General features: G+C 36.6%; 2 protein-coding genes across 2 annotated transcripts; one reads left to right on the forward strand and one right to left on the reverse strand.

Moving 5' to 3' along the window:
* Nucleotides 1-36: 36 nt before the first annotated feature.
* LOC133856898 (large ribosomal subunit protein eL14z) lies at nucleotides 37-2,749 on the forward strand. Its single transcript, XM_062291946.1, has 5 exons — nucleotides 37-182; nucleotides 523-624; nucleotides 1,483-1,612; nucleotides 1,692-1,804; nucleotides 2,520-2,749. Exons 1-5 carry the CDS (start codon nucleotides 180-182, stop codon nucleotides 2,574-2,576), a joined length of 405 nt encoding a protein of 134 aa, XP_062147930.1. The 5' UTR covers nucleotides 37-179; the 3' UTR covers nucleotides 2,577-2,749.
* A 462-nt stretch (nucleotides 2,750-3,211) lies between these two features.
* Nucleotides 3,212-14,942, reverse strand: LOC133856897 (probable serine/threonine protein phosphatase 2A regulatory subunit B''epsilon). The gene is made up of 13 exons (XM_062291945.1): nucleotides 14,274-14,942; nucleotides 11,279-11,521; nucleotides 11,039-11,144; nucleotides 10,722-10,821; nucleotides 8,576-8,681; nucleotides 8,378-8,468; nucleotides 6,609-6,750; nucleotides 6,025-6,172; nucleotides 5,790-5,899; nucleotides 5,428-5,584; nucleotides 5,210-5,335; nucleotides 4,952-5,102; nucleotides 3,212-4,051 (listed from the first exon to the last, which is right to left on the reverse strand). The coding sequence occupies exons 1-12, from the start codon at nucleotides 14,424-14,426 to the stop codon at nucleotides 4,962-4,964; spliced, it is 1,623 nt and encodes a 540-aa protein (XP_062147929.1). The 5' UTR covers nucleotides 14,427-14,942; the 3' UTR covers nucleotides 3,212-4,051; nucleotides 4,952-4,961.
* Nucleotides 14,943-15,491: the final 549 nt, after the last annotated feature.

Genomic DNA, 15,491 nt, shown 5'->3' on the forward strand with positions numbered 1-15,491 from the left:
CCAGTTCCATCCAATGAAGTCCGGACACGTTGCCAACTCCACATAGGTTTGAGCACACCACATCAACACCCAACATCAAAAACCCCTATTTCATTGTCCTCGCAAGCCCTAGCTCTTCCTCCTGCCTCCCACTCCGTCCAACACTCCTCCACCGAAGTCCTTCGGACCCCAGAATCAAAATGGTATGCCCTCATAACCCTCTGTTTGTTTTCCAAGAAAACCCAGGAAAAATGTCAGAAACTTGAACAATAACTTTAATATTTTTCATGCAATTTTGTTCTTAAACAATTATCCTTTTTTTTTTTTTGGTTTGAAACAAGTACAGCATAAAGCCCTTCACTTTTCATAAAGCCCTTAACTGCTCTTTTAGCTGATTCTTTTTCAAAATGTTGTTTATAGTTTTGCTTAACTTGTTGGATATATGTGGCGCCCTATTCAATGTATTATGGTTTTTGATATTTCCTTAAAAGTGAATGCTTTTTTTTTTTTGTTCTTTTGGGGTATTTGGGTGTGAATTTGTAGGTGTTCAAGAGGTACGTGGAGATTGGACGAGTGGCCCTTGTGAACTACGGGAAAGAGTATGGAAGACTCGTTGTGATTGTGGATGTTATCGACCAAAATAGGGTATGTATTGTTGCAGATTTATGATTTCATTTACTTTATTATTCTTTGGGGGAAAGTTGAGGGAATAGGAATTTGAATTTGAATTTGAGGGTATGTATTGTTGCAAGATTCTAAGAGCATGTTTGATGTTCACTGGAATTTTTTTGTTAACAAATCCATCGTTGTTGATGAGGCATTGCTGGAATTGATTGGATCGACTGGAATTCTAAGATTGCTACCCCGACACCCCCCCCCCCCCCCCCCTCTTCCCTCTTATATTAGATGTTCAAACATGCCCCTTGGTCTATCTGATGCATTATTAGGCTTCTTTGATTCATAGCACCTTACTTCTTGCAATTATGCATAATACATGCATAGGCAGGTGTAATCATTTCGTACAGCTTTCAGGTGATTGAGCATGGGACAGATGTTTGGTCTACTCACTTCTTGCTCTCTCCTCTATGTGTTTTTGTTTTTGGGGGGTGGGAAAGTCGGTTGTGTCTACCTGCTTCTATAAGTACATCTCTTTAGGTGGGGATGTCTGAACCTCAAAAAATGTGTAGTGCATGCTAATTTGTCATTTGGCTGGGTGCTTTCATTTGTGCATCAAAGCCATGTCTCTCTTTTCGAGGAAGCCCGGAAGATTGGTAGTAGATTTTGTTTTCTATGTGCTTGGTTTTGGTGTAATTTTTTCATCACAATAGATGATAATTGTTAAAATTTTGCTTTGTCATTCAACCCTTTCTTCTCGTAGAACCTTTTGGCGTTCGATCACCTATCCTGTTGTTATAATGTAATTGAGAAACCTTGGTCATTAGAAGTACACACTACCACCAAAGTTGTACAATTTAGCATTCTTAGCATCTTTTTATGCTACAGGCTCTTGTTGATTACCCTGATATGGTAAGGACCCAACTGAACTTAAAGAGGCTTTCCCTCACCGACATTAAGATCGACATCAAGAGGGTTCCAAAGAAGAAGACTTTGATTGAGGCCATAGAGGCTGCTGGTGAGTGTTAATTAAGATGTCATTTTTTTTTTGCCCATTTTGCTTGTTTCTGAAATTGAACTCTTATACTTGATGACAGATGTGAAGAACAAATGGGAGAACAGTTCCTGGGGAAGGAAGTTGATTGTGCAGAAGAGAAGGGCTGCACTTAGTGATTTTGATAGGTTCAAGCTGATGCTGGCCAAAATCAAGGTTTGCAATTGTTCAAATATTTGGCCTTGCTCTATTCCTTGTTTCACGATTGTGTGGCCTTGAGAAATAGAGAATGTTATTATTGCACCTTTTATAGTTTTGGATTCAGTTTGGGTCGGTATTAAGCAAATACACCACACCACATTTGAGATCAGAGGTGGAACTAGAATCTTAGGGAGGGGGGAACTAAAAAGCCAACTTTTTTGAAAGGTAAAAATTTGATTTTGAGAGGGTTATAGAAGTGTTTTATATATATATAAAATTGGGGAACACGTTGAGGAGCCCTTCCAAGCCTCAACGTAGTTTCGCCCCAGTTTGACATTGTTCATCAAGCATCATGTGCCTAATAAGAGTTTGGAGGCAAAATAGGATCCATACCCATGATTTTTTGATGGAGTACACCTATGTCAAATTTACAAGCTCAGAAAAAGTTGATGTGGTGCTAAACCTAATAATCAGGTTGATAAGGTGGCCCTTTAATTAGAGAGTTAATAAAGAAGGTTTGTTCATCAGGAGCTATATAATTTTCACATGCTATGTTTGTTTTCCTTGGTAACTTAATTTTCCTTACGACTCTGAAACATTGTAAGACTCCGGTAGACGGTTGCTTCCATCTCTCATTCTTGATGGATAATGAGCTCCCGCCTCCCAATATCATTTTTCATGAGCTTACTCGGCCATTATGATTTTTAAAACTATTATTGTGTATGTGCAGAGGAGCGGAATTATCAGGCAGGAGCTTGCAAAACTCAAAAAGGAGAGTGCAGCCTAAGATGGTTCATCTTATACAGATTCTATCTTGATTACCGTTTTGTTACCCATGTTATTTAGAATTAACAACTTGGTTTGTTTTCATAGATGTTTTAATTCATTTTTGGAACCGCTCACCTGGTGCTTATGTTTCGGCATTATTTTGAAAACATCGAGTAGAAACCATTCATGAAATTTTTGGACCTCCTTTTCTTGTCCTTGATCTTTGCCACGGTGTTTTGAGATTTACACGGAAGATTTGAAGCGATCAAAGGCTTTTTCTTTCTTTCTTTTTTTCCAGACTCGTCGGAGAAAATTCTTCAAACCAAATCCTATTAAACTCTCTTTATTAGAGTACGAGATTCTCACACACATTTTTAATAGAGCATATGAAACCTCATTTGGAAATTTATTAATTTCTGAACTCTTAAATCATTTGAGTCTAACAATTGGGTACTACTTGTTGGACGATTATGCAAATTCTAAATATTTTCATTTGGTCAAGAAAAAACTGCTCCAACTGCATAATGTTTGAACCAAGGATAAATCCTCACATGATCTGAAACAGCACAATCCAAAAGCTACTGTCACCAGGATTTCAGAATTTCAAGGAATGGCCATTGCTCAGGACAACCTTCTCGGCAAATGACAAAAAAATTTTACTTCAATCTAACCATGTCTCCATGCATGCATAATCAATTGAGGTTGCACTTACATTCTACTAAATAATCCCCCAAAACAGCTCAAACATTTCTCCAGTTTCATCTTCGGGTTTCAGAGGAGAGCAAGAAAGGAAAGAAAACAGCAATTCCAACCAATTTTGATTGTTCCTCTGAAACCTTGTGAGCATTGACAATGGACATGGTATCACAAAGGATGATAAACACAATAGACTTGACTAAGGCTTTGTCGGGTTGCAACATAGGAAGAAATTAACAGGGAAAATCTTTTCAACAATTTCCAACCAAAAACCGTTCTATGCTATTGCACTTTCTACAATTTCTTCTGTTAAAAATTCTATTTTTCAACAAAAATCCAATAAACATATAAACAAGGTATAGAAGCTAGGGAGCAGTGTGAAGGGGGAAGAGGGACCAATATAGAGCATCCGAGCAACACGTTGAACCACTAGAAGCTTCAAGCAGCCATCTATGCCCAAGAAGAGTTAAGGCAAGATAGAAAGCAACCAGCAATGGAGCTAACTCCTTGGAAACAAAATGAGTTCTTCAATAACAATAGCATGATCTCTTGTTGCCCGTGTGATGACTAACCATTTCATTCCAAAGAAGCAAATCGATTTAGTACTCTGCAGCTGACTATCATTTCATGAAGGCAAACAATATGTGCCAGCTTGACAAGGTGTGTCCCAAAACTAAATGCCCACTCTTGAGGTTTATCACTGATAAAGTTCGCAGCCGCTCGTAAGTTTCATTCAAGGAGTATCTCCACAATGTTTCTTCAGTCCATGGCGAAAAACTCAAGGAAGCATATAGGCGGCTGTAGAGACAGAAAGGGCTTTAAGTACAATGAAGTATATATGGCAGCAAAGCATAATTTTGTTTATGGAAGAACTTGTATCTAAGTACTAGCAATTTCTATGAGCACTGTTTGCTTTGCCACCAAAACAAGGTAAGTAAATTCTATAAGCACTATCATATCTGGCACAACTGGCATTAGGTGATTCAGTTACTAACATTTAGGCTCTATCTGGATCTCCAAAACAATGGGGAAGTCATGCTGCTTAAGAATGAATCTAAAAGATTCAATCAGGTGGTTAGTGATGAGCAGAAGCCAAACAAATCATCAAAATAAATGGTCAAATATCATCCAACCATGACCTTCTATTTGGATCTCCAAAACAATGGGAGAGTCACGATACTTAAGAAATCAAGTCCCATGCTTCAGTTCTTTTATAATCTCCTTTCACTTTAATCATCCTCTTCAAGCTTCAAACAGGCGGTTAATGATTAAACCTATGACAATATATACACAGCTGACAGTACATGTTCATCATCTCTCTTTTTGGGCTTAAATTTATTTTTTTTTTTTGGAGGGGGCAAATTGCAAAAATATTCATCGAAGTAAATGGTCCCATATCATCCAACCATAATTTCTATTTGTTTCAATGAAACCATATAGTAATGAAACCTCCCAGTGGACCAGTGCCATGTGTCCAATTGTGGAAGAAACTTAGGTGTAAGGCTCAGATGTAAAACTTTTCCTGTTATATTGTTATGCAAACAAGGATACAAAAAAGCTTGTCAAATTCAAAACTCATTGCAATTTCAAGAGGCGAATTCAATTCAACTAAATAAAAACAAGGCCCTAAAGTTAATTGGAACCATAGCACTGCACAGTTTTGCAAACTTTATCTTGAGGGAACTAGCTGAAACTGACCTCATTGCACTCAAAAAGGAGCTTCAAGTGACTCATCCCAAACTTCTGCACTTCCATTAGAGACATCTTCACCATCTTCTTCCATTGAAAGCCTAATATACTCCCTATGTGCAAAGCGGTCCCAATCTGTCAAAGTTGGGTCTTCACGTTCCTGCTCAAACAACGAATGGCAGTGAGGCTGTTGTCATTCCAGAGAGATAAACTAGTGCCCCCATGAAATCAAGCAATGTCCAAGAAAACCAGTCAAGTAAAATTTACCTGACGGATGAGAAATGGATCACGACTTTCAAAGGCCATGAACTTATTAAGATTGAAAAGAATATTGAAAACATTTCCTGAAAGTTTGCATCCTTTCAAATCACGTAGTGTAATATAATCTTCCCTCTGCAAGCAAAATGTGTCTCTAACAGTGAAGTCATATCTGAAAAGTAAAAATGAGAAAATGATCCTAGATTCAGTGAGAAGTAATATTTGACCTCAGGTGCAATCATGTCAACAATTTGACACAAAATATCCTCAAATGGCACAGGTTCTAGGGCCATGCATTCCATACGATGAAGCTGCTCCTCATAAAAATATTGCATTTCATTGTGGGTAATAACTCCATTACCATCCAAATCAATGCATTTGAACCTGTAAAATATAACTATATAAGATAAATGTGAAACAGGAAATAGTCTTTTTAGAAATAAAAATTTCTAGAGTAGTGCATCAATGCATCAGGGCTTGTTCCAAGGCAAAATGCAAAGCTCAAGGGAATCACATAGCCGTAACCCAGAGAGGCTAATACTACTTGGCAAAAAGAGGGAAGAAAACCAATAAAAAAGGCAAAACATACCAATACTCTAGACTGGGCTCAGATGACTTATCTTCCTCTGACAGCATGAAGTAAACAAAATCTTCATAACCCATCTTCCCTTCAATCTTACTGGTAAACTTCCTTGGAATCTAAGATGGATTTCAAGCATAAGCACAACCAAGGTGGAAACCTTTTTAGGGAAAATGTCTGTCATACTCCGCAGTATAACTTAGTTTCATTTAAAACTCTGCAACAAAGCATTATAATACAATACCTGTGAAAATATTCTATCAACGATCCTGTAGGTAAGGGCATGGTTACCATATTTGATGAGGTTCTCTTTGTCTATCAAGAAGTCATGGTCTGAATCAAGCTCCCAAAACTTGCAGTATACAACGTAAAAATGTTCATAAGAGAAGAACCTGAAATCAAGTAGGAAAACACAGACAACATAAGTCACATTCATTATGACTTTTCATTAGAAATGAAGGATGCAAGCCTTTTTTCCAAATTCAGATTGTGCCGTCTAAGAATAAAGCCAAATGTGACTTTTCATTTTTTAATTCTTTTGAAGTATTTTTAGCTACACAAGAGTTACTAATATATTATATTCTGAATTGAGGTTTCACATCAACTATCAAGTAAACCAGTCGAATTATTTGGAAACTTCTGTAGTCAAGTTCACATATGTCAATCTAATATAATTTCTATTATATGAAAATAAAGGCTTAGGCCCTGCAATGACAGAAAACATAATGAAGCAACTTTCTCAGGTTATACCTGGTCAGGACTAATGTTAGAACTGTTTTGTCACCATGACATAATAATTTATGTAAAGAAATCCCCTGGTACACAAACCTCATGACTTTATTAATGTCGTCTTCCTCCTCTGCATGTTGCATGGCAGCAACCAGATTTCCTCGTTTCAGCTCTCTAAGAGTAAGACGGCCATTTCCTGATCTGTTGATGTAGTAGAATATTCTGTATATGACAGTTTCAGCTGGGCCATTAAGACAGAAGTTTATATAGGATAATATCAGTGATGGACAATTGCATGCTTAATTGCTTTGTGAACAAAAATTAAAACTATCAATTTCATCTAAAAGAAATTAACAAAAGTAAAAATGAAAAAGTAAAAATGAACATGTCCTGCAATACCCAAAATGTTGCCAGAGTACAACTAAATGAAAAGAGAGATAAAAAAAATGCAGATATCAATCAACTTTCATCTAGTACTTCACACATTCACATTCTTTGTGTGTGTGTGTGTGTGTGTGTGTGTGTGTGTGTGAGAGAGAGAGAGAGAGAGAGAGGGAGGGAGGGAGGGAGGAAGCTTTGTGTGTCCATCAAAGCGCGCGGACTTGCATGAAGCTTTGTGTGTGTCTAACGCACACAGCACGGTAGAAGCATCGGTGTATGACGCGTGATACTACTAGCTCTTTGGTCAGTGGGCGAGGGAGGAAGTTAGAACACATAAGAAGAGAAGGAATCCTGGAAGTCTCAGACCAAAAAATTATGCATCACAGATTAACACAAGTCAAACAATTTTCTATCAGCTCCAACTCCAAGATTTTTAGATTCCAAAGTCCCAGTCCCAACCCATTACCTGGTATTCACATTAATACGAGGAAAACGATTCTTTCTTCACATTTGCTGAGATTATCTGAGGCAAAAATGCAGCCTCAAGCCTTAAGTCAAGCATTGAAGCCTATTCTTAACAAATCAATCGCTTATTCAGTGTGTGGAGTATCGGATTAAAAAACCAAATGAAACACATGGATATAAGACATTTTTATACAATTCTAGTAATTGCAACATTAAAAACCTACAACCTATTTTTTGTCCAAAACTTATCAAATCAGTTCAAAAATTCCAAGGACAAGGGATCCCCTTCAACCTATTTATTTGCGGAATCTCATAAAAACACATAAAAACGACCTTCTCCTAAAAAATCATAAAAAAATTATTGAAAAATGAATACAAAAGCTTAACTGAGATATCTAACAAACCATAATGTTCCATCATGTAATTACTGAACTGGCTATCCAAAGCATGTATTTCTGCTGCATGGAATTGAGCATGCACACTTCCAATCACACACAAAGATCAAGAGAGACAAGATTGATTTTGTAAGTGGAAATCTATTGGAGAGATGGGGTCAGCACTGGTGCTTGAACAACATTTACAAGGGAAGGAACATTGAGCTTGAACTCAATTTCTCCTTTAAATAGGTAAAAGTATCATCTCCGAAATTAACTTGGCATCATGCAACCTACCCATGCCTCTCCTAATAAGCATCTAGAAATGCTCCATTGAAATATAAATATATTTATTTTTTAGGCTAGGACAAAAAACAAAAGATCCAGCTACTTGGTCCAGGTGTCTCTCTAGAGCCACGCATACCACCCAATGTGAACCCATTTCCGAACTTGTCCAGTTGACACAATCTATTACTTCTTGAAATTGAACCAATTTTGACTAATCTGAACAGCCAGTACAGTATTGATTTATAAAAGTGTTAAACCAAAAGTTGGACCTGCTAAATGAAAAAATCAAAGATATGGACAGGAAAATTCAGAGTATCAATGTTGCACCAACTAGCAGTAAATAAATAATTGCAAACATACCATATCTTTCTTGAAATTCAGGTGTGCTGTGTAAGAATTCCAACCCAGGATGGGTTGTCAAAAGCTCTAGAAGAACAGGTCTGAAGTCTATCTGTGCACGAGTCCCGTAAATGAAAAATAAATTGAAGAAGAGAATAACAAAGTGAAAGTTGGCATGCAAGAACAGATTGGCACAGAGGAATAGTTGGAAAAACAAACCTGAGTAAGGTATTTGCATTCCGGGTGCCTTAGAATTTCGAATATTTTAGTTTCTGTATCCATTGTCAGGATATTGCCATCAATCCAATACTTAATAAATGCATCCCTACGAACAAGCAAAATAATTAACCATACATGTATCAAGTAATTATTTAAAGACGCAAATGCACTAAGCAAAAATGACTTGGGATGCTTCAATAGATCAATATTTATGCAACCAAATAATATAAATCCTCTCTATAATAAGCATATATGTTCAGTCAATATGATAAACCTACCTGACTTCACAACCAAGCAGTACTTTCTATCTTTCTTGGCCAGGAAAATTGCTATAGAACTAAGAACGAAACATATCATAACAGGAAGTTGTAGTTTTTCTTTATCTTTATCTTTTGTGAAAATAAGTCAGCAGATTAGCTGGTGTAGAACTCTATATTCAACAAAGGACATGTTTTGCAAATGAATCATAAAGTAATATTATCGCCACTGACATAGGACTGATTTCAAAACCTACCAATATACTACAAATATTTGGTGAGGTAGGATTTGAAGAAACTGCGATGATAGAGTTCAGGATTGTAGGAGGAAGTATATTGAATATAAAGAGAATATAGCATGCATTGGAGGAAAGAAATTGAGAACCTGTAAATGAAATAATAGCAGCATTTCATTGAATAGCAGCAAAAAGTAGGGTATTAAGGTTGGTTTGGGTTATGGGTAACTAAAGGTTGGATGTATATGGGCTTTAAGGTTTCTAAAAGCAAACAGAATAGGGGATTTGATTTAGTGTTCAAAGGCTGGGACAAAGAGCTGCTCAGGGACTGTGAACAGTACCCATAAATGGTAATGGTACACAGAAGAACAAGAGAAGAAGAAGAGGGGGAGAGGAAAGGAAGGAAATTAGACAATCATGCTTTCAAACACTAAATTACTCGAGCATTCCATTAATCAAAAAACGGTTACTGCAAATTGAGTAAAACCGAGAATATGTATAGACTTAGGACAATTTAATATGAATAGATTTCTACTTTGGAAACTATTTTAGAAACCAATTAAGGCCATGCAGAAATCCCAACAACTCAATTAGACTCACCTATTAACAAGATCACCAAAGAAGATACTAACAAAATAAGATCCGTAACTAACATGATGGCCAACCTCCAAAAGTTACAGGAATTACCAAAATTCCCTAGACTCTATTAACTGAACAAAATGCAACTCCCAATGTAAAGTGCAATACTAGCCTAATCAATTGCTACTTATAAAAAATAAATAAATAAACTACTGGAAAAATTAGTTCCCATACCAAAAGTCTTTTCATATGGTGTGGGAGTATATAAATTTACCCTTAGGCTACCAAAGAAGATATTTCCAACCAATCACTCACTAAACCATCACCTTGCGATCAGTAAGAAATCACTTACATTGCAGAAGTATCAGTTCAATATGCAATCAGCTAATCATTTTTTGTTATTCCTATTATATAGAACCAGTGGGTTGTACTGTTACTGGAAAAAACAGATTCTGTAAGATGTATCATATGTATCCTATTACACTACATCCAATCTAAACAGTTAGTCCTTAATTGATAGAATGATTGCAGTTAATATCTAGAAGACATTATGAATGTTTTGTGCAACTAATTACTACCACTCCATAAATTCAAATAACTTGCACACACAATTAAGTTATAGGCTAATAGCATTATTTATTGATTATCTGCACTTTCTTTTTGGTGGCTAGTTTGAAGATTTTAATATTATCACAACTTTAATTCTCACCACAGAGGGTCTAAAGCGACACAGCTAGATAAAATGCCTCAAGGTACATAATAAAAGTATTAACAGCTACCATAGATAAAATAGGAGCTGTATGTCATTTGTACAACTATTGAAGTGGGTGGGGGGGGGGGGGGGGGGGGGGGGGGGGGGAATGAAACTTTATTTATGATTTCTATTGCTAGTATATGATTGCAAATAGAAAGAAAAAATCAAATTGTATCTCACCAGTGAGAAAGAACAATGGACATAATTGCCAAACAACAGAACATTAGAACATGTTCTGGAGGGAGATGTTCTTGATCTACATTTCAAGATCTCATGCGTTTTAGATCTAATTATTTGCAGGAAAACATGTAAGTTCAGACCTGTTAACTATCCCAGTGCATTCCATGTCTATCTTTCGGAAAAGCGCAGAGGAGAAAAATGATGGCAGCTTGCATATTTCCTTCGTAACCAACTTAAACTCTGAATAACCAAAGAAGAAAAAGAAACTCGTGTTAAACAATTTTTTCTCTCCCATGCCGCCCCCCCCCCCCCCCCCCCCCCCCACCCCACCCCACAAAACCCTTTTCTCCCCTTCCCCCTCCACCTCCTATGGAAGGTGAATAACAATGTGATGAAAGTGGTAACAATCTTACTTAAAACATAAAAGAGAGAATTCTCAATAAAATAGATATCTCACCGTGTATTTGCAATCCATCCATATGACTGTTAAAAAGGTTATTAGTTCTAGAAAGACATTGTTCCTTTAGTTCCGTCGGTGGTGGACGGCCATTTTGGAAGTAAAACTGCAATCACAATGATACAAACATCATTACTAAGATTAAAATCTTTTTCATCTAATACATTACAAGACCACTTCATATTTACAAGTAAACCTCATGTCTGACAACATCTTAGATAAGTCAGAAGTGAGCAGAACCTGAGGTATGATTTCTCGCATTGGTTCACTAACTAATTTAAGAGGAGAGCTCAGAGAAGAAGGACTAGTTCTCTGCTTTGATATGCGTGGAGAACCAGATGAACTTCTCGGAGAAAGTGGAGGTGCACTGCCAGCAGGAAACATGGAAGGCAACGAAGTACTCCCAGCAGCATTCACATTAAAAGAGTTCCCAAGGGCATTAAAGGTAGCACCTGTCTTTGCGTCATCAATAAGAGATTTCACCTGCATTCATATAAAAGCAGCAATAAACACTATAAGATAAGATACCTTCCATATACTGGTGAAAAATGAAACAGAATAAGGTAGAAAATAAATAAACTAACGGAAATACTACTAGCCACTCGATAAATGACAGAGTCTATATGGTAAATTAACAAACCAGAGAACAACTTCTAGTTTATCAGTACCTCAAAGGATCATTAAACCGTTCTTCTTGATTTTTTATCAAGGCTACCCACTAATTGTGTCTAACAATTTTAAGATGTAACCCTTTTTATATTTGAAGCTTTCACCAAACATTTGGTGAAATAGTGTTTCGTAATAACTAATAAGAGCTATGATGCAATAACGAATACCACATTTTGACAAGGTCATGCCTGTGACACTACTTCGACGATTCATACAAGGGCTTTGCTTAAACATATTTAGAAATGATAAATTTTAATTTTAAAAATTAAAATAACCTGGAATGAATAAGAAAATACTTTTGGTTAATTTCATAGATTAACAAGTCATGTAACTGTGATCTCCTTCAACGATATGGACAAGACTGCCAAAGTGCTCTAGCTCAAATAGCAGTTCCTTAACCCATAAGAACGAGGTGGAGGGTGAGTCCGAGGGTTCAAAACCCACTAGGTGCATGTATAACTTATCCAATATTAATTATATGGACCAGAGCACATTCATTTTCAGCCAGCCATGTTCATGAACTTGCGGGAAGCCTCTTAACTTGAAGGAGTTGGATTAACTGATTACTATGGATAACCTTAAGAAAAGGCATGTTGGATAACTTCAGGAAGAGGCATGTTATTTTGGTGGATAGATGTTGCATGTGCAAGCGAAAGGAGGAATCGGTGGATCACCTTCTTCTTCACTGTGATGTGGCTTACGCTATGCGGAGTGCTCTCTTTACTCGTTTTGATTTGTCTTGGGTTATGCCTATGAGAGTCTTTGACTTGTTTGCTTGTTGGTAGACGTCTGGAAGGCTGAGGAGTGCTGCGATTTGGAAGATGGTGCCAACATGTCTTCTTTGGTGTGTTTGGAAGAAAAGAAAAAATAGGTGTTTCGAAGCTTTGGAGAAGCTCTTAAGAGGATATTTTAGTTTCGTTTTTTCGTACTTTGTATCTTTGAACAGTGGCTTTTGTGTCCCATTTGTCACTTAGTTTTGGCGATTTTCTTATTCATTTTTCGCTTTTTTGTTAGGTGTTTTCTCTAGTATACTTCCAGTGTACTTAGGAGTGCCTTACGCTTTTAATAAGACCAGTTGATTACTTATAAAATAATAATTATAATAAAATAACTAATTACTATACGCAACTCAATGAATATCTTTTACTAGAATATCAGTATGACATTATTATGTCTACTTCTTCTTCTTTTTTTCTTTTTTTCTTTTTTTTTTTGTAAATTCTAGGATGAAGAACACTAAAAGAGCCTAATTAACCGCTCTAAGCTAGCAAGAAAACTATTTAAATTCAAAATTACCCAACAAATTTTGTGTATCCAAGTGCATATATGCCCAACTTATTGAGGAAATAATTAGATCAATTTGCACCATATAATTGATATTAGATCTCTCATACCGTGAGACTATTCTTGAAACAGATGCAAGATATTGCAAAAAAGAAAGGGGATGGACAACAACACTTACATAAGATGGGTCAAAAACTCGAATCACGCATACATATGACATAAGAAATTTCCAGCTTTGGCCTCATCAATATAGTGAATCTTACACTACATTACCACAATGACATAATGAATGCAAAGGTACCCAACTAAGGTATTTGCGCCCATATTCCCAAGATTAAGACACACCTATTATGCAGAGTCTATTGAATTTTTACCAAAAGGACCTTTAAGGTCCCAGTAGGGAAACTTTCAATTCCCTAGGAATAAGGAATATTTACTTAATTTCATTTTTCTCAAATCTCTTAATTCAAGGAACTATTAGTTGGTATTCTAACAACAACGCTACCACCTCACATGTCTATCGGTCATTGAAGTAACTAATAGTAGATTGGTATTGTGATAAAAACTAAATATCCATTCGAATCCAAAAATTAATAAGTTGTTCGCATCCATAAATTTTTAACCAGCACAAAGCTTCTATATAGTTCGTTAATGAGCATGTGCACAAGCCCGCTAGAGTGATGAACCAGTACTACCCAAACATTCACTGCCTGATTTCTGTCTATATATTCATCCCTGTTTACTTTCCGATTTTAAACAAATTCATACCATGATCAGTTGCAAGTGAAATATAGAAAAAGCTAGAAACCCAAGGCAATACTATTTACAATTGAAGGGGCATTGCCTTTTTCTAAAATTGTGCTCAGATTCATATCTTTCATAAACAGGAATCAAAGTATATTACTCCAAAACTTCTCCAAAATCCCCCCTTGATAACCACATCTTACCATTATTTTAATCAAATTCTTTCCCGTAATATTCTCTATTTACTCTCAATTTTCTAATCCATCAATATTTTCACCAAGTTCGTTGTTCATTCCTTTCTCTTAAATGATATCACCATTTTCACATTACTACTAAAATCATATTAATAACCAGTCAATCGAAAATGACACATCAGCTAATCCTCCATCACAATATCAACCAAAAACAATTCGCAACTCCGAACACAATGTGCAGAAACAGACATTCTAAAGAAAGTCACAGAGAGACACAAACCAATGCAAGCTCAAACAATTACCAAAGTTAACAATCACAGAGACGTATTAAGAATAAATAATACCAGTCTGCAAGTTTCTGAAAGTGAAAGCCACTGGGAGAACAAGTCCTCAGCAATCTGAGGGCTCGCTTTGAACGCCACCGGAGACACCTCAGGAAGCTGCAACAGTTCAGGGTCCAAAGACGTAACATCCTCTACCACCACATCAATATCCATCGTAACAGAGAGAAATCTCTTTATCAAATGCACCACACTCAATCCACAACCACCTCAAAACCCCTTAATTCTTCAAATTCTTCAACTGCAACAGTATAAACAATAATTCCTAGTTCAATTTCGAACCAAAATGGATCAAATCCGCGCTTCAAAAACCCTAGGTTTGTATTGTATATAAATCAAAGGGATTTTGCTTCCATTCCTTCACGAAAACACGCCGAAAATTCTCACAACACTTAGAATTCTCTGTTATCAGTAGTAAAACGCCACCTTTCAAGCCCCAATTCGAGACCAGTGCCTCCCTTTGAAAACACTTCTTTATCTGCTTCTTGCTTCGGATGCTTCGCGAGAAACACTTTTCGACAAGCGTTTTCGAAACCCTAGCCCTCCTAAGCAATGAATGTAGTGTAGAGAAAGTACTTTCTTGAAAGCACTTCCAGAAAAGCAGCTTTCTTGTTTTTGTGCTGCGAAAACGAAACTTCGTGCCGCGTGAAATTGTTTATTCTGAATACAAAGCTTGGCAATCGTACGAATTGTAGTGTGGGTGATGATTGGGGTTTGCGAACCGTAGAGGTCTTCGGTGGGGGAACCGTAGGAATTGCAGGAATTATGATAATACTTTTTGACTGAAATTGGCCTCAACTTTGACTGGCTGGTCAAATGGTAATTGAGATATTTTATCTTTCTACACTAACGCAGTTATGGTTGCTGTTATTGCTATTATTAGATTATAACGTTGTCATAGTTTACCACTTTTATTACCCGATCCATATTTATCATTTGAGTATTTAGTATCATGATGGTAAATATTGATATAGCAAAATCACAGGGTGATACGGCCACCTCGAGGGGATGGTATCGAGTAATTTTACGTGTACATTAAATATTCATCAAAAAATAATGATGATTTTAAAAGCCGCTTTATTTTTTGACGGATATTTGATAAACACTTCATGTACATGTAGAATTACTCGGTGGTATTGGACTACTAGCAGCTGCAGTTGCGAGCAATGTCATAAGAGGACTAAGTTTTGTTGTCTTTGAATGGCCACCGCAATGGTTGTT

Source organism: Alnus glutinosa, chromosome 14 (assembly GCF_958979055.1).
Source record: "Alnus glutinosa chromosome 14, dhAlnGlut1.1, whole genome shotgun sequence".
NCBI classification, from domain to species: Eukaryota; Viridiplantae; Streptophyta; class Magnoliopsida; order Fagales; family Betulaceae; genus Alnus; species Alnus glutinosa.